This window comes from Pungitius pungitius, chromosome 17 (assembly GCF_949316345.1).
Source record: "Pungitius pungitius chromosome 17, fPunPun2.1, whole genome shotgun sequence".
Classification (NCBI taxonomy): domain Eukaryota; kingdom Metazoa; phylum Chordata; class Actinopteri; order Perciformes; family Gasterosteidae; genus Pungitius; species Pungitius pungitius.
This window is the reverse complement of record NC_084916.1, coordinates 16,692,290-16,715,773: the sequence shown is the minus strand read 5'-3', so window position 1 is coordinate 16,715,773 and position 23,484 is coordinate 16,692,290. Positions and strand designations below refer to the sequence as shown.

Sequence of the window (23,484 nt, the reverse complement as noted above, 5' to 3'; positions counted from 1 at the left end):
ATGTGGCGAGTTTCCCCGTGTTTAATCTGACGTTCCGACCGGAGGACGTGCCCTTTACTAATGACCTTTCTGTGGTGCTAATAATGATGAGCTTCTACACACAGCACACTATATAAAGATCCTGGAAATGACCATGATGTCCATTCACTGGAACCCATGTGATCAAATATTCATCGGTTTGTATTGCACACAATTGGCTGAGCTCAAGCAATGAGATCAGTGTCTCCGTCTTACACAACTGTGGCCTGAGGCAGAGTGGCTATAAATACATGAATGTATATATACATATATATATATATATATATATGTGTGTGTATGTTTACATGCGTGAACATATTCACCGTGTGATGGAATCGAGTGCATTTAAAACCAAAAGAAACGTATGTGCACGACCTGCCGGAGCTTCATCTTCAAATAGAAATTCAATGATGATGGTTTTGAATTTTTTCTTTTTTTTTTTCTTTGATTTTTAGAACGACTACCCTCAATCTTTCTGCAACCGTCATTTCAAGTGGAACACATCTTTTATTTCGCCCCCCCCCCGTGTTTGGGTCGCCTTAGTTGCACGTGATGCTTCCGAAAGTGCGACTCGAGTGCTCCGACCCACGCTTTCCTTGGCGAGTGCACGTGGGCACACAACGCCGGCCCTTAAGACATCGCCCGCGGACTCTAGCGCCGACGGATGAGTGGAATAAAAGAAACATTCAAAACAGCTGCAAGCGACACACACTGCTATGAAAGCATCAGGACCACACGGACGCACACTCCAACCACGTGGGATTTCAGACGCAGGCGGCGCGCGGGCCGTGCTAAGTATCCATCTGTGGGGCGGGGGGGGGATGGGGGGGGTTGAAAACACTGCACAGACGACGCACTCGAAAAAGGAAAAAAAAACACGAGCCTCCTCATCTCGGCTGATGGGAAAAATGCGGCGGCGGTGTCACGCCTAATGACTCCCCCGGCGGACTCCTGCTCCGGAGAGGCCACAGCTGACCCAATTTACGCTGGCTAAGGGAGATTTCTAGGTATTTAATGCACTCCTCGAGATGACTATGACGCACAACAACAGCACAAAAGCCCGTGCTGCCATTACACATCGTCAGTGTAATGGCCTCTTCCTTCCCCCCCCCCCTTTGAGCTCCTAATGGACAGAGGCCCATTTGTTAGCGAGAGCACGTTAGCGTCTTAAGTTGGGGGTGAAAGAGGGGTTCACAACATTCCATTGGTCCATTGGATGCCACCACGCAGGCATCACAGCGTAATCACAGGCGCATTTGGGGGGGTGCTTTGATCCCACATTGATGAGACAGTATCTTGCAATATCGGTTCAGTAAAAGCTGTGGGCGAAAGGGTGGAATCTATTCACACTCCAGTGGTTAATTGAGGATTTTTTTTTTTGCGATATGAATCTTTCACCTCCTCGAGCAGTTTGAATAATCACACGGGAGGGAAAGTGTCTGAAGGCGAGGTATGCAGAGGATATTGGATTTCTCATAAAAGACGGGTCAAATCTTTTTGATGGTTTGAGCTACAGGAGGTGGAGAAAAGGTCGACTGTTGAAAGTTCAACGGTTAGAAAGCAGCCTTCTCTGTCTGAGCAACGTTATCCGAGGGAATGAGCACAGAACCGATGGAGAAAGAGAGCACAGCGCTTTGGAAGAACGTTGCAGCACATAAACACAGCGACGGCGGGACTCCTTACGTTGCGAGCATCCTTTGGAAGAACCCTTCTCCACACGGAGGAAACGAGCCCCGCGGCGGGCTTTGGCGTCGGAAACCGGTGCCGAGGCAAACCATCGCGGCCTGCAGAGGCCCGACCGGGGAGACAGCAGCTGTCCACACTGGAACATCCGTCCAAACCGGGTCCCTCTCCCTCAGATGTCCTCAATAAACAGTGAAAGCAAAGGGAGGGGGTCTCTCCACGGCTGGAGCAGTGACGCAGATTGCGTTCTCTTTGCCGAGACGGGGGGGGGGAGGGGGGGGCAGCCCCCAGCTGACTAATCAGAACGCTGGCAACGGCCCGGACCGGGAAATCTCAGGAAGAAACCCAACACGCGCCGTGAATCTAGAGAGATGTCGGGGGGGGGGGGGGGGGCGGTCACAGATGGCGAAACACAAGAGTGCTCCCACCAATCCACGTTTCCCAGGCGATCCAAACGTCCCGTCAGGGTGCCGTCTCCACTCAGCGCGCGACAGCCTGGAGGCCATTATCAATGCAAATGAAAAACATGGCTTGAGACCAGTTGTGCGGGTGGGTGCACTAACTGACAGGTATGGACCCCTTTCCCCTTCCCTCCAATTTCACCTACCACGTATCGTGTATTTTGACCCCGATAAGGATTTACGTGTCCACAAAAACCCTCCCTTGAGTGTGAGTGACCACAGCTCATAACCTCACACACACACACACACACACACACACACACGAGTGACTCACCCCACTGCAAAGGAGCGAGCTGTAGGTGCTCCAGGACCAGCTGGTTGAGGACTCCCTCCACGCTGGCCTCTCCGCGGCGCCGCAGGGACGGGTGGGGGAGGTTAAGGACGACACCATCAACGGGTGGAACAACAACAACGCGTCATGTGACACATAAGCCGGAGTCACTCTGGATCTCGGGCTCGTTATTCTCAAGAGCGGTTTTTTGTATTTTTTTTATTTGCGCCATGCATTCAGACCTCAGACCACGTGTAAACCCACGAGCACGTCTCCGTGACCCGACCGCAGGCTGCATCAAAACAAACGCCGCTGTCAGCGAGCAATTACCGAGATAATATGTGATGATAAGGACACAGCTGATCATTTAACACAGCTGACATTTTGGAATAATGGGCGATGATGAGCAGCGCCCGGGGCACCGAACCGCTGTCTGTCAACCCTCCGAGGAAGGAGCACGGCGAGGGGAGAGTGGCGGAGATTCACACCTTTCGACGGAGCGCCGACCCTCCGGGGCGAGGAGATCCTTTGTTGATAACATCTTAGCATGTTTTGTAGCAGTGATTCTCAACTGGTGGGTCGCGGACCCGTTTCTAGTGGGTCGCGGGCCTTTGCATGGGAAAATAAAAATTAGAATGAAGGTTCCAGGTTGGGTCAAACCATTGTGATATGGGGGAGACGTTGGGTTTTTAGGATAATTAAACATCCTGAATATAAAATATAAAATTCAACTTCAATTCAAACTAAATTTGAGATGTTGAGAATGTTCCTGGATTTGGGTCGCGGCTGGTCATTAAGGGGTGATGGTGGGTCCCGGAGCCAGAACCAGTTGAGAACCACTGGTTTATAGTGTCCGACTATACTGGAGACGATATCACAGAATATACGAAACTTGGGCTTAAAAGCAACTGCTCAGCTCGGCCTCATAACCTCGGTTTAAATGTACATTTAAACGTTTATGCACTTTTCTGACAGTTGCTGCTGTTGAATCGACGCATTAGCAGTGTGTTATGTGAAGAACACAATGTACATTCGATGGGGCGGACTATAAAAATAAATAAATGGCATCATTTATCCGTGGATGTGTGTCACAGGAATTCTATTCTAAGATTGAGCTCTCCAATAAGGAGGGGAATCCACTTCAGGCTCATATTCCCCTCCCCCTTAAATCGCTGATGAAGCGGAGTCTTCCCAGAGAGGACCTCACTTTGAGTTTTGGAACTCTCACGTCGCTCCCCAGGACACCTTCGAGCCTTCTGCCACACCTCCTTCGTCACAGGAGAGGATGGAGGAAGTTATTGTCCTCTCGAGGGATACTTGAAACGAGAATCGTGCCTCTCTGCTTCGAGCTTTTAAGCTGTTTGTTAAGTTTTTGGTTCTTTATCCCCCCGACAAATCATAGCATTTGGACTTTAAGTAACTACTAAATTCAAAGGCACCTGCAGATGTTGTCCAAGTAAAAAAAGCGAACGGTTAAAGGGGATCAATGCACTGATCCAGGGGCTTCCATGCGACGTGCCACCTGCGCACGGAGGACCGATCGTTCGTTCCCACTCATGCACCTGGGAGCAATTTGGGGGGTTAAGTGCCGGAACGGAGGAAAGGCTGGGGATAGAACCACCGACCCTCTGTTTGAACAACCACCCCGTTACATTTACATAAAAAAAAAAGTAAGTAAGTGACGCGTCATTTGGAAAGAAAGAGGAAAAGGCGGGATAAGTGTTGGAATAAATAGCTGCAGGCGGCGAGAGGAGGGGGGGTGGGGGGGTGTGATGGGGGGGGGTTGTGTTTGGATCCACTCCAGGCGAGCTTTGTAGGTTTGGTTTTAGTATTATTATTATTCATTTGATTTAATTTACATGTTAATGCATATAGATTATTGCATTTAGGTTCCTGTTGGAGCAATGCAATGAACTCCACAGAAGGTTCATGAACCGACGACCTCCTGAAGGGGACGACGCCATTAACGCGTCACCTCATTTACTCTCGGGTTCGTTTAGAGCCGTGTGTGGCTTTTCCAACGAAAAAGGACATATTAAAGTGACCCAAGTGAGACACCCGTCTCCTTTTCTTATAAGCTCTCGTGTGGTTTCATGTTGTAACGGGAGAATTTAAACGGTGCTCATGTGAGACGGATGAGTCGCTTCACTGGTTAACGTCATGTGATCCGATGTGGTGTCGGCCCGTGGGGGTCGTGTTTGGGATGACCTCTTTCATTTACACTGTATTTTGAAGTGTGGCGTGTGTGAACGCAGATTGATGGGATTCATGCGACAGGGGTCAAAGGGTCGCTTTGTGAAAAGCAACCAGAAGATACAGAAGCAGATTGAAAGCGCTGCGTCCGAGAGGAAAAGCATCAAAGCGCCCGGCGTGACTTCACCGCGGGGGGAGCACTTGGCCATACGCTCCCCCCCGTCTGTCAGTGCAGGGGAACACGCTCCCCCCCGCTGGCCAGAGGAGCCTCCAGATGTGGCATCCAGATGTCCCCACGGCAACGCTCCACGAATACCTCTGTCGGACCGCGTATTTTCAAAATGCACGGAACATTTACCACGTAGACGTATCGGGGGAGGGGGGGGGGGGGGGTGGGTAAAGGATATGATGGTCCAGCAGATGCCCAGCTTGCTGTTGATCTGGGAGCCCTGGGCGTGCTGGCGCTCCTCCTCCTGCTGCTTGGGGCTGGTGAAGCGAGCCGCCTCCTGGTCCGGCTGCGGCAGACTCTCAAAGTCAAACTTGTCCACCTGGATGGCCATCCTGCAGCGGGAGGAGATGTTTGAGAAGCTCTTACAGACACAACTTTCTGCTTACATCATTTCACGGTTCATGAGACTGTAGCGAGTGACATAACAGTTACGTAACTGTCATCTAAAAGTGGCGTGAAAGTCAGCATTTTGCTGTGCAAAGACACCCAGTGGAGAAACGGTGTCTGAGGTGCTGAGATCACGTTTCGGTCATTTTCAAAAAGGTGACCCGGAGGTGAAGACCGACCGCACACTTAAATGCTTTTGTTTCCATTTTCGGATTAAAGCAGCATCTTTTTATGCATTCACGCACTTTTACCGTGATGGGTCCCAGCTGCGCTCGTCGTCTTCTACAGAACATTCCACAGGAAAAAAAAAAACTCTGACCCGGTTTCTGCCTCCCGACGACACAGTCAGCTGCTTCGTGTGGTTTGACAAGTGTTAAATTATTGATCCAGTGTGAACAAACACCCTTTAGGTCAAAGCATGCCACCCCCCCCCCCCCCCCCCCATCCCATGATTCACACACGTTATTAATTTACACCAGCCGGGGCTCTCGTTGCCCGGGGTTACGTCAAGTCTCACATCCATGGATGGAAGTCTTGTTGCACCAAACCGAGGACAGTAGGAGCTGATTTGAGGGGGGGGAGGGTGGATAAGAGGAGGATAATGTGTGAAGAAGTGAACATAACCCAAAGAAACACTCACAACCGCTCCGCCTCAGTTCACTTATTAGCCCTTTGTTAGCAAACCCATTACCGTTACCAGAGAGGGAAGGAGAAGAACAATCTGCATGCTACATGGAGACCAACATCAGACGGAGACGCTTTCCAGAGAGTTAAATATCCACCAGGCATCTGAGGCTAAAGCCAAATAGGGTTTTAATGAGGCGGCAGAGATTAAAACAGAGACAAAAGGAAATGGGAATATTGGATATGCACGCAGCGGATTGAAAGGAATGTGACTGAATCATCTCTGAGAACATCTGTGCTGAACGGAAGACACGCGTTGAACCCACTTCCCCGGGGGGGGGGGGGGGGGGGGGGGGGGGGGGCGCGTCTCGGGGGTAAAAACCCAGTGGACCCGCGTACGGCTGGATGGACCACGGCCTGCTCCGGACGCGACAGGGTCGATGGCGGCGAGCGAGCACGTGATCATCCTCTCAGGTGAATCTGCTGCCTTGTGCCCCTTCCTGGCACACCGGGGTTTTTGGCGAAAAACCGTTAATGAAATTACAGCACAGCAGCTCCCGACGAGTCCGGGGGGGGGGGACACGCGCACGCACATCAAAGCGAGGCGGAGGAGAAAAAGGCAACGCAGTTATCATTACACAGCCAAACAGAGCACACATTAAATGACAATTACGACTTCAAGACAGAGACGCAGGGAGAGCCTTTGAAGATTAGTGGCACGAGGCTTCTGTCGCCGACTGAAGTCCCACCTTCAACCGGGCCGCTGCTTTTCGTTCCGGGCCTCTTCAAAAGGGCCCATTACACATTAAAGTCTAAAAATACCACGTTGCAAACAATGCAAATGGGGCTGATTTTCTGGGAGCCGGTGCCTGGCCAGCGGCTGGTTTTCTTTGGACAGGTAATTACTCACAGCCAAATTCAAATTAACGCTTCAAATGGGGAGAAATGTGGAAAGGAATGTTTTCATTTAGCATCACGCTCGGCCCGAAAAACCCACGTTGGCAAATTCCCTTCAATGCAGCGCTGAGCTCATGAAGCGTATTCTCATTTTTTAAAGGTGTTCATTTGGAGGGATTGGATTTTGAGGTTCACCAAATCCGAAACTTTTAGAGACTTGACAGACTGTGTTAAAAGGTCCTGTACTCTCACTAATCAACAGACTAAGAATGGCGGGGATGGAGAAGTACACGTGCTAATGAGCTAAGAGGCTTTTTAAAAATTTGATGCAATACTTTCTAATTGACAGTTGCATAAACGTCCGAGGACAAAGCCGCTTAAAGTTGCTTATTTCAGCTCTTATTTAACATAATTGACAAGTTTAACAAATATCATCATGGCCAAAAACTGTTGATTTTTGGGGGTGGGAGGGCTGTTGAGTCTGTAAAATTAATGAAATGCTGCAGGGAAACTTAATATAACTTAAAAAAGCAAAACAATTCCAACAAGTTGCCTCTTAAATAACAAAACCTATTGGTGCACCAACAGAACGACGCGCTGTGCGGTTGTAAGTGTAACAAAGACCACATCCAACCCTGAAGCAGCCCTGAAGGGGTTTCCTACTGAGGCAGGGGGGCGTTAAAGCCCCCCCCCCCCTCCATTTTCCTTTCCATTGAATTGACTGGAGTCTTTTAAGGATTAGCCCCTATCGGGAGACTAATCTAGCATATTACAAGGCTTTTAACAACCTGTATAATGAACTGAGACCACTGTTGAACATCTCAAGGTCTAATTGCGCCCCCCCGCTTCCCCCCCCCCCCCCCTGCTCCGCTGATAACAGCCTGCTTGGCCTTTAGTTCCCTGGCAGAGAAAAGACGGCGAGGGTAGACGTGATATGGGATGGATGGAGCGATTTTCAGCCACACCTCCATGTGGAGCTGTGAATTTGAGGCCGTAGCGCGGAGCGAATAGGGGGAGGAGCTACAGGCGGCGCTCCTGGATGCAGCGACGCCATCCGTTATCTATCGAAACAAGGGAACTGAAGGCTTTTCTTGAGCAACTTTATTCTTCCTCTCTCTGGCTTCAGCGAGAGTTTGATTGACAGCCGGGTCACGAAAGGGTTCTTTGAAAGGGTCGGCACATTTCCCAGTGAGTGCCTCCCAGAAGGCTCCGTGCAACAAACCACCTGGCGGGTCGGGTCGGTCATCGGGTGGAGCTGCTGCAGAGGCCCGCCGAGGATGACCCCCCCGGGGCTGGTGGGCGTCGCCTTGTTTCAACACAACTTCCCTGAAGAAGAAGAACGTCATGCCCTTTTTGGACTTTGAGCCACATGAGCCTCGTCCAGAAGCTGCTCAGCGCGAGCACCCTTCCCCCAAAAAAAAAAAAAGACGCGACTCCCTTTAGTGGGACGCGAAGCACAAAGACAAGCAGCAGGAAGCCCGCGCTACAACTTCTGGGCCGGTTGGTCTCAAATGATTGTTCAATGCAAAATGTGCAATTAAAGGATAGAGACCCATTCATTCATCACTGCATGGATGTATATCAATCATAAATTAATTAGAAATATGGAAGTGCAACTTGCCTGACTCACATAGTAAGTCCTTTTAGCATTTATTGTATTTGAACAGAAACTTCAGTAGATAAACTAATAACTTCTGAGCATTCGGGGTGTCCAAACCGACCCCCCACCAATAAACATCCTCCTGACTGCATCTCTAATTACTGCCATCACGCAACGAGCTGTGGCAGCGAAGCCTTTTTTTTTTTTTTTTTTTAATGTCAGAAACAACAGCAGCAGCTTTGGATGAGCCGGTCACAGAGAAAATGACCCCTTCTTAATTAAATGCCGCGTTGCCTCGCACCAAAACGAATGCAAATCACAATAAAGCACATGGAGCCGCTTTCACCCGACCGCCGAGGGGCCCCCGGAGGTCTCTGCACACGGGTCTCCAGCACCGCTCCGGTCTCGTTCTGCCTTCGAAATGTATAGACCTGACACGCGTGTGCGTCGTTTCACTAGCACGCCGCGAGCAAAAGAGCCGCGAGTTGAACTGCGGCCAACGTCACATCGGAGCCTTTTTGCATCTTTTTTTATTTTTTAACAGCCACAGATTGTGTTGTGTCACGAGGGAGAAGCTGACGAGGGAAGAACGTACAGACTGTATGTGTGTGTGCGTGTGTGTTTTCACAGAGAGGGTTATTTTTACCTCACGTGCGAGAGCTTAAGGGCGGCGCTCCACAGAGGCAGGCGAGAGCAACAGTCTATTTTTAAACCGCGGCTGACTCGGCGTAACCCTTTGTATGCAGAGGGCTGCAGAGGCTGCTGCATCCACTGCTCACTCGATACCACGAGCCGCAGTAAAAAAAAAAAAAAAAAACAAGTGTGTGAGGGTGAGAGAGTGTGTGTGAGAGAGTGTGTGTATGTATGTATGTATGATATTAATCTCCAAATATATACAAATTGAGAATATGGATAAGATAGGGGTGGGTATCTATAAGCTTTTGCTTCTCTCTACTCCTTTTCTTGAACAAAAGGTGACTTTACTAATTTTGTGGTCTATGTCTATGTTGATTTTTTAAATAAATTTAAATATATATATATTTTTTTTAAATGTCTACATGTTCAAGAAATAAAATGCTTCAAATCAAATCAAATTCAACAACAACAACGTCCTCACGGACAATTACTGGACGGGGAGAACAGCTCGGTGAAGGCAGATCTTCTCGTGCGCCGCCTGGCATTAAGAAATGAGTCTTTGTAGACCATTACCAGGGATGACAGAGGGGGCTATTTTGGTCCCTGCCGCCGAAGCCCTGAAGCTCTTTTTTTGGGGCGTTTTGCCATTATTTAACAGCGCGGCAGTTTGATGGACGGCACGGAGAGGCAGACGGGAACGACACGCAGGGAAAGTTTGTTAATAACCCCCCCACGCCGCTGCGTGTGCGACTGTGAGCGAGGCGGGGTGATCCAAACGCAGCGGAGGGGGGGGTGAGGGGGGGGGGGGTCAACTGTCAGGGTGAATGCAATCAATTAAGTTAAAGGTGACCGGAGAGCGGAAACGGCGCCGAGGCAGATAAATCCACTCCATCCGTCACGTGACGCTATGGATTGGGTGGCGGTGAAGCTCAGCTCCAGACCGCCGGCTGCAGAAAAGGTGTCCAGACGCCAAAAGGCAGCCAGACGCGGGGATTCTGACCAGTGTGGTCTTTGACAGCAGTGGAAAGAGATCTTTATGTACTAAAGCCACCTCCAGACACCCCGGGGTAGGCAAGAAGAAGAAGGGGGGGGGGGATGTGGAGCTGCAGCAGACGAACATCTCAGCAGTCGGCTCTCATCTCACTCGATCCCCGGCGGATACAAGTGGCCGTTTTTGATCAGACCTGCTGGCGTCATCAGAGCGAACGCCGCTGCGACGGAGTGACGGCGGGCCGGAGAGGGGGGGGGCGGGGTGGGTCGGGACGCATGACTGCAAATATGCATTATGTGCTCCGCTGTCAACGAAGCAGGAAAGGGGGGCTGGGGAGGTGGTCGTCATGGAAACAAGCCGTCTGAAAAAGCTCATGCGATGAGGCGTGTCTGCCCTCGTGCGCACCAATCCGGCAGAGCGCAGGCCCCCCCCGCCAAAAAAACAGAAGGAGGAGGTACGGTGAAGAAGAGTCTGTGTGTGTGGGGGGGGGGCTGCTCAGACCCCCCCGGAAGAAATGGTCAAGCGGCAACTTTCACCAGCTTCCGCCGAATCCTGGGTTTGTTGCGGTGACCAATATTTACCTTTCAGCCACTTCCTGCTCCGACATCAGCTTCATCCAGGAAAGGGTTAAGTGCTTAAGAGACAGGACACATGATCTCACCAGGAATAAATATATATGCACCAGATATAAAGCAATCCAGATATTGTTTACATGTGGCACAGAGATGTTTTCCCTCATCTACATGAAATCAGGTCATTTGAATTGTAGGCGTGTTGCTCACTAAAGCATCTTTGTGTCTTTGGATGTCTGAGCTTCATCCTACTGAGGAGAGAACTGACAGGAGCACTGATCCCAGCATTGTTTTGCCCGAACGTTCAATTTGACTGGTTGATTTTTGTTGGTAGCAGAAATCGAGGAGATTAATACCTCCTTATAAATACAAAATGTGAAACTATCCATGCTGTTCTGTAAATGATGTCATTACTGTATTTCGTTGAAGAACTGTGGTGTACATTGACTGGTTTACATTAAGCACTTTCCTTCAGGATGATCATAGCATTAATCTTATGTCATACAGTAAAACACACTGTGCCGCTCAGATTGAAACTGTAGCACATTGGTAGCAGGTGAGCAGCAGAAGGAAGGCAGAGCCATGAAGGATCCATCCCTGGAGGACGCAGAGATGGATGACATAAGGAGGATGTTCTCTCACTGCTGATGTTTGTGCGGCCGCAGGGGCGTCTGCTCACATTACTACATCCTGTTCAAACACACCTTCCCACCAAGGACTGGACGGACCTGCAGGTCCAACCCACCTCACGACTTTACAACCTCAAATCCCCGGAGAACGGTTGGTTTTTAATTAACGCTTCAAATCGCTCGAAGATCGGGGCGGATTTCCTCAAAGCGAGGAGGCCCGTGCTAATTGACATGCTGTTCATGCAGAGCAGTGACCATTAGAGCCTGATCATCTTTCTCGGCTCAAGGTGGTTTAAAAAAAAAAAAAAAAAAAAGCCACGGGGGAATAATTGCAGGGTGAATTAGTCCTTTCTTGCAGACTTGATGCATAGCGATGAACGCATGTTGAGTTTTACACAAACTCACGAGCTCCCAATTTCCTCAGAAACAGGGAGATCAGGAGGAATGAAAATAAGGATGAACGCTCTGCTTAAGAACTAGAGGATGGTCATTTCAGGAGGCTCATGACAACACCAGATATGTAATAATAAACAGAACCAGCTGCTCCTCAGACAGCAGAGAGCTGCACGCTTCTTTTTGCATGAAACTAATTTTCTTGCAAATTGACGATAACGGCGCACTTCACCCGAAGGTAGTGTTTTAGTCCGGAGACTCGAGCAGCAAAGACGATCAGCGGCGAGCGGCGAATAGCGCAGAACGCGGGTTTTGCCGCGCGTCGCCTCGTTTGAGGACGTTTGATGAGCCCGATACGTACCGCGCTCAGACCAATTACTGCGGAATTGGGGACGCCGTCATGAAAACTACAAGGGGAGCGAGAAGCTGTGATCATCTCACCAACTCAGCCCCCCCCCCCGCTTGCAGAGAATAGTTTTTTCCCCCTCAGGGGCAGCAATGTACTAAACTGTAAGGTCTCTCTTTTCAATGTATGAAAAAAAGAGAAAACTGAATATAAAGTTTTCCTTTTTAGTTACAAGATGTTTTGGTCATGCTTTAATGTTCTATAATAATAATCTTTATACTTGCACAAATGCGCAGTGATTGGTTAGTAGAAGGCGTCGGTCTTAAGACAGAAGATTCTGTCCAATATCAGCCATCACAACCTCCGTGGTCCATTCTAATGGACCATTGGTATCATGGGAAGGGTTACTTCTGTGTCGTTTCATATTATAAAGATTAGCCAACCATTCATTTGCTAACTTGTAACCACTTTATTTCACTAAAGCGGAACTTAAAACGCTGCTAATGTTGTTTAACCAAGAATAACGCCGTGCCCCGGAGAGTCCGGAGAAGAAAAGACAGGTTCACATCCCCTGCGTGTCGTCTTCCGTCGGTTCAGAGCAAAGAAGGAGAGAAAAGAAGGAAAATCAATTCGAACTGTGCGTTGTCACGCTGGTCTTTGGGAGCCGTGTTTGGCTTGCGAACATCAAAGTGGCCACTCACTGCCTGAGGTGCTTCACTTTCTTCCCCCCCCCCCCACCCCACTCGCCATTAGAGAACACCATCAAGGGGATGAAGACCTTGTGAAGGACACGCCTGTGAGTGATATGAGAAGATGAAAGCGGCCCTCTGTCACTCTCCCCTGTTCACCCGGACTCCTCAAACACAGCAGCCTCCAGTGAAGGGAAGTTACAACCTGTCGCCGTCTTCCAGACATTACTGACCCCCCCCCCCCCACCCCCCACCCCCACCCCCCGCAAAATCCAGAAACTATTACATCTGATGTTCAAACTGCTTAACGGGTCACCAGGCGTCGCCGCTTCTCTATTTGTCTATTTGTGTGACCACGGCAAAAGCTGGAGACTTAAATTAAAAAGCATTTTTGATGGCGGAACACCCGAGAATCCAGAACACATCTGGCGGGTTGACACAGGGGAGGACGAGTGGACACGGGATACGAGCCGAAGAGACGAGCAACAATCTGGTTCGGCAGACGGAGATCTACGGTTCTCCTGGTGTGCAGGACCTCCTTCCCCCGTGCAGAATAATCAACAACAATAACAAGCGTGTCTCTGAACACGGTGGGGGGGGGGCGTGAGGCGGGAAACGAATCCGTTATTCTGGATCTGAAGTGACCTTTCCGATAAGGAATCTGTATTCTGTACATTCATACTACGATATTCCGGCTGTGTCCTCGGGGAATGTCCGTCAAAAGGGAGACAAATGTATGTCTACAACTACACAAAGACGCTTTGTGCCTCAGGGGCAGATCGTGTCACATTGTGTCAATTGCTTTCTTTTTAAAGACCGTGCGTTGTGCGGCGAGATCTCTTCTTAGGTCTTTGTGTGTAACATTATGTCGCAGTAAAAGATAGCATCGCATAGGAAGAACTGAAGATGATACACACAACTGATACGAAGAAATAAGACCTTCTAAGAAATACTACTTTCAGTGTTACAAAAAATGAAATAATGCATCAGCTTTTACATCTAAGCTCAATCTCTAGTTTCAAGACTTCTTCAATTTGCCATGATTTTCAATTGGTAAAAAAAAAACATGTGTTTTTTGTGCAGCCGCTTTTCCATCAACACTTTGGGTTTTTCTTTGTTGTCCGTTTTCAACAACGGGCACGGTGACTGAAAAGATGCACAATGCATCGCTACATATTGTATGTGTTCATATTCACTTTTCATGGAAGGACTCGCAGGCGGGGAAAGTTGGACACAGCGGGAGGGAAATGCATAACCAGCGTGGCGCCTTGGGATCAAAATCTCTTTCGCGCGAGGCACCTGGAAACGTTAAAGCCGCAGTGCTGCTCTGAGGCAGAAACTCCTTCATTCTCTAATGGGTTTATTTATTTAATGAAAAACCTGCAGTATGGAGCCCGAGAGGGAAAAGCAACATCAAAGCAACTCAGTGGAAAGAAGAGGTCCAGCTAAGCAGCACATTGAGTGGTGACCCCCACTTGTACCAAATGAACATGTGACCTCTGTGCACAGAACACAGTACGTTACCAAAGGTTGAACTGAAGGAACTTAATTCATTGGGAGTATTAGTTGGTGTCAGAAATCCCTGCGTTATGTTGCGCAGTGCGTCGTTCGTTTGTTTCAATTTTCACAAATGAACAAAAAAAGGGTGAAAACTGATCTTTTATTTTGTTAAAAAAAAAAAAAAAAATGCTGGTAGTCTTTTCTCTCTCCTGCGCGGCGAAGATTATTTGTAGTGAGGCGAGCGGTGAGCCGTTTGGCTCCGTCTGAAAAGATCCCTTCCCACCCCCTAATTCCCCTCAAATAACAACGTCCCTTCCCCCCCCCGTGGAGAAAAGGCCGTGAGTCACCGACAGCGTTCTTCCGCTCGGCGCACGCCGCTGTGAGCCATCTTAATTTGCGACGCAAGGTTCGATGTTGAATGTGTGTGTGTGCAGGTGTGTGTGTGTGTGTGTGTGTGTGTGGGTGTACTGTGTCACCTCATTTAAGGGGATGAAAACGTAAACAGAACTTGCGTTGTCATATTTTCCCCTTTAACTTCTCAGAGACACTAAAACAGACTCCACTATTTGAATTGAATGGGCAGCTCTTTAGTGAGGAATTTCCACGTTTTTTTCTTTTCATGGTGAGTTTTTTTTTCTCAGCGTCACATGGGACAAATATACCCGAACGTGTTTGTAGACGGAGACCCCACCCCCCCCCCCCCCCCCCCTTTCCACTCACCTCTGGCACTCGCTGGCATGGAGAACCAGGTCCTGGTTGTTGTCGGCGCTGACGGTGAGCTCGTGCTCCGTCGGGTTGAAGATGTCGAGCAGCAGATGACACTGGCGGGTGCTGTGGACACACCGAGCCAGAGGAAGAATCACCATCTCCACTCAAGAAATTAAGTACAGCCTGTTGCACCATTTCAGACATGGGCTGCGCGCACACACACACACACACACACACACACACACACACACACACACACACACACACACACACACGTCGACCCGGTTGTCTACATAACCTGCGCATAATGGCACGGCTGTGTGCACATGAGTTAATACTTTATGCATGAGGTTATGATTACTTTCTAAAAATACACGGCCACCTTACGCCCACGCGGGCAGAATGCGTGAGATCAAGAGAAGACGCGGCGTGAAGTGCTCATCGGTCCTTGTCGTAACATCAAAAGGTGGCGGCGCTTTCATCAGGGCTGCAGGGCCTGGCTGGAGCACCCCGAGGCCTGCCTTCTTTGTCATGCAGATCATAAGAGGGGCCAATTTGTGATTTAGATCAAGACAGGAGACGGTGGTGCTGGATTTTCAAAGAGTTAATCTTAACCACACAAGTAGGTTTTTCCTTTTCTACGCCCGTTAATGATGGATGAAAGGAATGAATATCTGAAAACAGAGGACAGAGCGCCCAATGCAGCCAGGGAGATGTTACGTTAACACTTTATGTCGAGGCACAGCCGCAATCAGACATTAAAGCTTTTACACATAATACACACGGTTGAGTTTAAAGGTTAGGACACACATACATCCGTCAACAGCAAATTAATACATAACGCTTTAGTCGAGATACATATTTATATCAACTGATGTGGTGTTATGGGTGTTAGGTTGTTTCACTAAATATTTAATGGACATATATTAGCAACACAAACATGGATCCACCCATAAGTGAAGCCCTGTGCGTGTAGTAAACACATCCGAAGAGATACACGTGATAAATAATACATTCAAAGCTGCATACATACAAATAAAATGAAAAGAAAGCAGGGGATAAATCAGACCAAGTGATGTGAGCTAAAGCTGACGTTCCCCCCCCCCTGCCCCCCCCCTCCCTCCAGCCTCTCAAATTGCAGAGGTTAACGGAGGCTTAAGTAGAGCTCGCCCAAGTCCCTAATAAACTGCAGTGGCAATTAAAGGAGCATATTTGCGAAGGCCTACCCGTGTTTCTTTGATTGTCTCCGCTGGCGGACGTGATTAACGTGCCGAGTGGGCCGCGCTGCTGATTTATAGGCCGCGCTGCTCGGGGCCCGAGGTGATCAATCACCGCACCGGCGCTAGGGGACGCCGGCTCGTTGCTCACGCGCGCCAAGTACCCCGGGTGGGACGCGAGAGAGGCGGCGCCGAGGAGCCCGGGCCGCCTCTCCGAGGGGCCGCTTGCTCAGCGGCGCGTTGCCGAGGCCGCTGCAGAACGTCTGTGGACCACCGAGCTGCAGCCGAGCCAAATGAATGATTCAAAAACCGCCAATAGGGGTTCAAACTACTGAATTCTCATTTAAGAGCCGAGGGGGAGGGGGGGGGGGGGGGGGACGACACTCCTGCTCCTCTGACCGCTTGTGTACAAACAAGTCGAACATCAATCCCTCGGGACGGAGTGAGACCTTTACTACGCGGCATTTCAGGTACAGATGCTGTTGGGCGAGAGAGGGTGAGGGGGGGACAGAGGGGGGGGGCAGGGTGTACAAACAGCCAGTTAATGAATGCCGGTGTCTATTTCCGAGAACGCCGGGCGCGCTGACAAATGGGCCGCGAGCTCAGCGTTTTGCCCGCTATTGATTTGAAAACAGGAACCCGGCGGCGCGGCGGAGCCGACTCTCTGAAAACCTCCAGCGGTTCGATACGGAAGCGACAAACACACCGGAGTGTCCCCCCCCCCCCCCCCCATCTCCGGTTCCACGGCCGGGGGGGGGGAAAGGGGGTGAACGCGGAGGAACAGGGATGGGTGGCGCCGGGCCAGCGCTCCATTCCGCGGCTCTTTGATCGATACGTGCCGATTCTCCTGCGTGCACACAAAGCGTGGCGGCCTCAATCGGGCCGGCGTGATTCAGAGGCGCTGTCGGCGACGCGGTATTTTGAGCTGTGGAGCCGGGAGACGGTCAAGTGACGGTTGACCCCAACCGGAGGAGAGGCTCACAGCGCGATGCTTTAATCAAGAATTTAAATCACTCACTGGTTCAGATCATCGAAAACTTGGTTTCTCCTTAAAAGGAGGAAGTAAATGCTAACAGCATTTTTTTTTTTTGTCATTGTTGCCGTGGAGCTTTTGTTATTATTGTTACTGACCATTTTAAGGACTTTATGCTATTCTGAGTAAAAAAAACAACCATTTAGAATATTATTCTGATAAAAAGTTACTGAAAAGACGTAAAATACCAAATAAAAGGCAAAAAAAAAGATGAACAAATCTCATCCTTTTCATTTCCTCCCATCAATTTAAACATTTCTTATAAGACGTTTCAAGCAGGCTCAAAGTTGTGCTTCAGATACAAATCATTAATAATATTAATATTACTAATTTATCTGGCGACCCATGTTAGTGACGAGCGGCTCTTTGGGGAAAGTCTTCAGGAGGGAACGCGCTTCTCAAACAGACCTGTGGGCTGAAGGCCATGAGGCGGTCGGGGGGGGGGGGGGGGGGGGGGGGGGGCTGGAAAGTGTTGGAATTGGCACCGTTTCAAAAAAGGTGGTACACTGGATGACCTTTAACGAACCAATAACGAGCGTGGAACCAATGGGACTTTAACAGGTCCCTGTATGGATCACAGAGTACCTCGCACATCTCTGCTCTCCTTTACTTCCTTTAACAGATATGCCACCTCACATAATGCTCGCCGTGAGACTGTAAAGGGGGGTGGGGGGGGCGAAAGCAATGTTATATAACAGCAAAGCAAAACCAGGCAAGAGAAGGGGAGGGAGGAAAGAGAGAGAGAGAGAGCACATCAAAGGGAGGGAGAGAGGTAACTGAGCATTAAATACAGTCCCAGTAGCCCTGAAGACCTGCTTCCTGTTTGGTGTTGTAGTGGATTGTACTCATGCATTATACAGCGCGGTGGTTCTAAGGCTGGGCGGAGGGTCCAAAACAATAACAATCGTGATCCTTTGAAGGTGTGCATGTATTTCTTTTCCACCAGCTCCCGATGCCTAAATGTATTTCCTTCTGCAAAATATAGGACGACTAAAACGTGACATCGTTTTTGAGGAGTGTTGAGTCACTGGGTTTAACAGTTAATTTGTTCCCACTGATTTGTGCTGCTTGAAAAGATATTGGTCTGATGTTTGCAGGATATTTGCAGATTATGAAGCCTGCCACCATCCTAATTAAGTTTGGACCGAAATAATACATTTGTCTCTCCGAAACTTTACTTTGCTTGGGAGTCGCTTTTTTTTTTAATTTTTTTTTTTTTTTAAACCATCACGACAAGAGTAAAGGCAGAGGTACAGAGGTCAAAGGGCGAGCCACATCATATCCAGTCTTATTCTAATGACGCCAGCGATACCGGGAGGGCAGAACAAAGACTCATATCTGATGCTCCGGTGCATCCGTCATCCACCAACGGCCCGCCCTTCTGGCGAAGTGCGCGTACGTTGTTCTAGACTCGTTAATTGGAGTGACGCACATGGTCAGAGCCTTAATTACACACATGACATCCAGTGGTTACCTTGATCACATGTTACATAACCAGCGCCAGGCTGGGTGCTAAGTGACTGCGCGCACACACACACACACAAATACTCTGCACAGGCACGCATTGTGTTCAAGGAGAGAATCATCACTGTTGGAGGAAGGGACGCCGTTGAAGACGCGCTGTACTCGGAAACTAACAATTAAATCTTTCTGTTCTTTGTATAATTTTAACCACCTGCTCCTGCAGTTACATTCTAGTAGACATCTTTGTGATTGTCAGAATGGACTGTGCTCCAAGCTGTTCGTTTTACTGGTATAGTGGGATAAATATATATATATGTTAAAGTCAAACACGTCTCCCCAGGATTCTTATTTGGATCAGGAACCTGGAGAACGTTCCGTACGTGCCAATTCGTCATTGTGAGTGAGCAAAGTGAAGTTCCAAATGAAAGAAAGAAGAAGAATGGAGAGATTCTCTGATACTGACGCAAGAAAACAGATCAAAGTGCAGTATTATTGAGCAATTTTATGCAACAAAGTCTCCATTAACTTGCAGCCTGAGAGGAATTCAACAATGCCTCCACCAGTCGAGTTTGTTCCGGGACTTTAATGTCTGCAAAGGGGAGAAATGCTAACAGAAGAATGTTTGAATTTTTATGTTCAAAGCCTGAGGTCATAAAAACGTGAAGGTGATTTAACTCTAAAACCCTCCTTCAGGTCAAGAGAAGCACTTAAGGGTGTTAAAGAAAATATATCATTGTTATTATTACAGTAGAACCCTAATGTCTGAATAAAATGCTCAGTGTTGTTCATGAGCTTTCTCCACACACGTGCCGAGGTTTTGAAGAGCCTCTCTCGATGTTTATGACCATTAAAAAAAAAGAAAGAAAAAGAAGTGAGGACGGAGACCTGCAGGTAATCTCCTGAAACCTCTGCAGGGCCTCGAGTTTCAATGACCTTTCCCAGAGAGTCATAGCGACGAGGCAGGACGAGTCCCGGGGCCACGTCTCTCTGAGTCTGCGTGGTCGCTGAGCCAAGATGGACGAGCTTAAACTGTAGATATTATCACAGCTAATGATTCACCTCAAGTGGTCATTATGCGCCCACCATCCGTCTCCCTCGCTTGCCGCTTCTCTTTCGCGAGAGTTGGCGAGCTGAGAAGTGAAGTGAAGCGAGACACCGGAAATGTGTGTGTGTGTGTGTGTGTGTGTGTGACGGTTGTCTGCGGTGATGTATGTGCACGTGGAGACATCATTTGAGAACATTAATAATAGGACTGATTATCCATTCAGGCCACCGTTTCTCATCCAAACGTGACTTGCTTTAAAATGAACAAACAAATAGCCAGAAGGTCCCGGGTTCAGAACCACCTGGCGGCCCTGCGTGTGGACCTGGCGTTAGAGACTAAAACCAATAACCTCATCAATGTGTGGACAATGAAGGCTGTTATGTTACCTGGTTGCAGGGAGGGTGTTGACTCGGGTGAAGAAAACCGACGGCTCCACGTCCACGTGGACCCCCAGGGACAGCTCCCTGTGGTAGCCCTCCACTCTGCCCGCTCCCCCCGAGTACTTGAAGTTCAGGAACGCTTCCAAAGTCTGCAACAGAGAAGTTCATAAAACGTCAAATCCGCTGGTTTGACGGTGTTCTACGAGAAAAAAAACACAAAACTGTTTTGATTGGGGTCAAAGGTCACAGGCAGCATGTTGTTTCCTGCAAAGCCATCAGCTGTCATTACGGCGAGACAATAAGCGCACCTCGGCACGGCCGCTGTGCCCTATAATGACGAGTGTAATGGGGGGGGTTATCTCTCAGCTTGGCGAGGCGAGGGGGCGGAGGTTGGGGGCCCCCCGCTGGCGGCGATTGGGACGAAGTGGACACGGCGAATAACTCAAGAGGAGTATTTTGTGGCGGCGAGCTGACTCAGCCGAAAGGGAGCATCCAAGGTCCCGGGGGGGGCGGGGGGGGGGGGGGGGTATATATCATCTCTCCTCATATTGCTGATGGAGGCATTGGCTTTGTCTTTCAAGTACAAATTTCACTTATCCTTTGATTATTTTCACTCTTTATCCCCTCTTGCCGCCTTGGAGGGGGAGGGGGGGGGGGGGGCGAGTGCCAGGTGGAATGATTTGGAGCCTGCCGGCTAGACGTCTGGCCTATTACAACCTAATGGCAGAGGCACAGCCCACTGAGCAAAGAGATGGAAGCATTAGAGAGGATTATTGTTATTCTAGACTTTGTTGGACTGCATGGGCTTTATTCCACCTCCGTGGTACGTTTTAAAAAGGCGACACCTGATGATCTTTGTTATCGCTCCTTCCCGTTTGTAATGCTTTTTCCTTTTAAGCCACGCTTGTGGCAGGGCTCTACGGAGGTTAGATCTTTAACGTGGTCCCCCCGGGTCACACAGCGCCGAGGAAAGGTCACGCTCCCCACATCCACGGCGGCGTTTCTTTAAACCCAACAGCAAAAGCAGCAGACGGCAGGATTTATACCGTCAGTCTACATCCGCTGAGACAGACTGTAATGAAATATCTAAAAAACTAAAAGGTTGGCTGGCCATGAAATTCTGTTCCGCCTTTTATGTTCTCAAGAGGATAAAGTTAGCATTTAGCCTTCCGTGTCCCATTCACATAATCGTCCTTCACGGTGTTGTATTGAAGCTCACTATACGGTGAGGTAGAGGTACTGCGTGCTATACTGCAACAAACACAGCAGACTGCAGTGCTCATGACATCATTAGCAGGCGCATTTAAAAAAAAAGAAAAGAGAAGAAGACTGAGTACTTCATTAAAAAGGCACTTGATGCAAAAGGCCGCAAATTAAAATCCCGACATCCTCCCTGAATAGCGATCCCGTCGCCCCGGTGGAGCCGGGCCGCTCCAGAAAGGGGGGGGGGGGACGACGAGCAACGGGCGCACAACGCAGCCAAGAGACGGACGCACGCTGCACTGGCAACGCGACGAGAGGCACAGCGTGTCACACGAATCTCTCAGATTCCTCGAGCTGTCGCACCGCTTGGAGGCCGCTTCCATTAAAGTTTCCTCTCTGACGAGGTTTGTTTCACTGGCTCGTGTTGAATGGGAGGATGAGGCCGGTGGTTTATCTTTTAATTATTATCAACAAAGCAAAAAACAATCAAAAGGTTTATCCTCCTAACGATATGCTCCGTGGTGCCAAAGCTGGATTTTGCCACAGAGCGTTTTGGTCCCACAACTAATTAAAACATGAAATATATATATAAATAAATATAAAATGACAGTGGGTGACATGTTGCTGTGCCACAATGTAAAATGTATACATGCCGGTTCGGGTTTCTAATACTGAAGGCATTTTTTTTCCTTCCCTTTTCAGCGAATAAGTGGCGTGTCGCACGCTGCCTTTGTGCCACTAATGGCCACAACGTGCTCCTCCCGAGGAACAGCCATCGACTCGAGTGACACCAACAAACAGCGGCTCCGCGCTCCAATTCCCTCTCCTGACCGGGGCCGACCCCCCCCCCCCCCCCCGACCCAATCCAGCTCACCCTTCCCCCTCGGGACCCCGGTTCAATCACACCGAGCTAAAAATAGGCGGCGCTGTAATGGGCCGGCAGCGCCGGGGGAGGAGGCCAGCGACGGCGCGCGGCCTCCGCGTGCACGCCAGCAGCGTGCGAGAATGAGGAGACGGCTTAAATTAAGGCCTTTGCCGCCGCCGCCACCAATAACGAAATCACCGCGTGAGCCGATCAAGTGGATGGATCGCAGCTTACAGGAAATACACAGGAGTTAGCGGGACATGATGTACTTTATTCTGTCCTTTCCATGGAAGACATCCGGTTGTTGACATGTGGTGGCTTACATTCTTTAAAGCTACCTCGTGTAGCTAAAAGGCCAGATAGTATAAATATACCCGCTGATGATCTATTAAAGGATTATTTTATTTCATTTTGAGTGCCAGTTAAAGGATGAATCATAACGGGTACAGTCAGACAATTCCTTACTACTCCGAAGAGACAAAAGGGAAATCTTAAGCAGTAGAACAACTTCACAAAAGATCTAAAGATGATTTGCTATGTCACAAACCACATTGTTGCCATTCACTGAAGTTGTTTTGTTACCAAATCGCAGATCTTGTCGCAGCTCCCACTCCTTTCTGAGCTGTTTCCAACTATTCAGCACATCACTTTTTACGCTGCCGTACTGAGAATTTTATATGAGATGCAGATCAATTTAATCAGTGCATATTACAGAGGCAGCTCCTTGAAAGATTAGCTTACTTACTGCAAGGATTTACGTGACACCCACCGGAGGGACGGGATTATAAATTGGGCTTCTTCTACCACATGAAGCATTTGCCTGCATGCCTAATATATATATATATATTATACACACACATATACTTTGATATATAGAGCTTAGAGCATCTGTCACCCATCAAGTGCTCAAGAATGAAATGTTCCTTGTGGGCATGGAAGACCACCTTTGTGGTACAATAAACACGACTGAGCCTTTGGGGACATGAAAAGGTTTCGGGCAAAGCAGTTTATAAAAAGGAGCGCAGCTGGACTGCATGTTGGACCCGAGTTAGAACCACCGGGTGCATTTGCAATGTCACAGCTTCCTCCTTCATTCACCTCATCTCTAGGTACCTCCCATTGTACGGTGAGGGAATGCTAACCTCCTCCCAGAGACGCTTTAATACCTAGGGCACTACATTTCAGACACACCTGTGTGTTCCTACTAAAAGTAGTTAGTGCTTAATGGAGCTTTTGAGGCAGGAACGACCCACATAACTAATAGAAACAATGTTCCAAACAGCAGAAGTTCCACAGTCAGCAAAACAGTAAAAGGCACTGATGGGGAACACTATTACCGTCCTGCAGACAGACAAATTGGAAATGGAGTGAACCGCCGTTTATGGGGGACACTCCGACAACATCAATTTCTCTGTCTCTTGCAAAACATTTATTTCTCCCCCCTCCCCCC

The 23,484-nt window shown here is 49.0% G+C and overlaps 1 protein-coding gene across 2 annotated transcripts in view; it reads right to left on the bottom strand.

Moving 5' to 3' along the window:
- The window catches only part of trappc9 (trafficking protein particle complex subunit 9), a 78,485-nt gene that overhangs the window by 20,974 nt on the left and 34,027 nt on the right, over positions 1 to 23,484 (bottom strand). For both annotated transcript variants that reach the window (XM_062558493.1, XM_062558494.1), the window contains 4 exons: positions 19,973 to 20,115; positions 14,840 to 14,950; positions 5,035 to 5,187; positions 2,437 to 2,528 (listed from right to left, as the gene is read on the bottom strand). In XM_062558493.1, the coding sequence (XP_062414477.1) occupies positions 2,437 to 2,528; positions 5,035 to 5,187; positions 14,840 to 14,950; positions 19,973 to 20,115 (499 nt within the window). The remainder of the gene's footprint in view (positions 1 to 2,436; positions 2,529 to 5,034; positions 5,188 to 14,839; positions 14,951 to 19,972; positions 20,116 to 23,484) is intronic.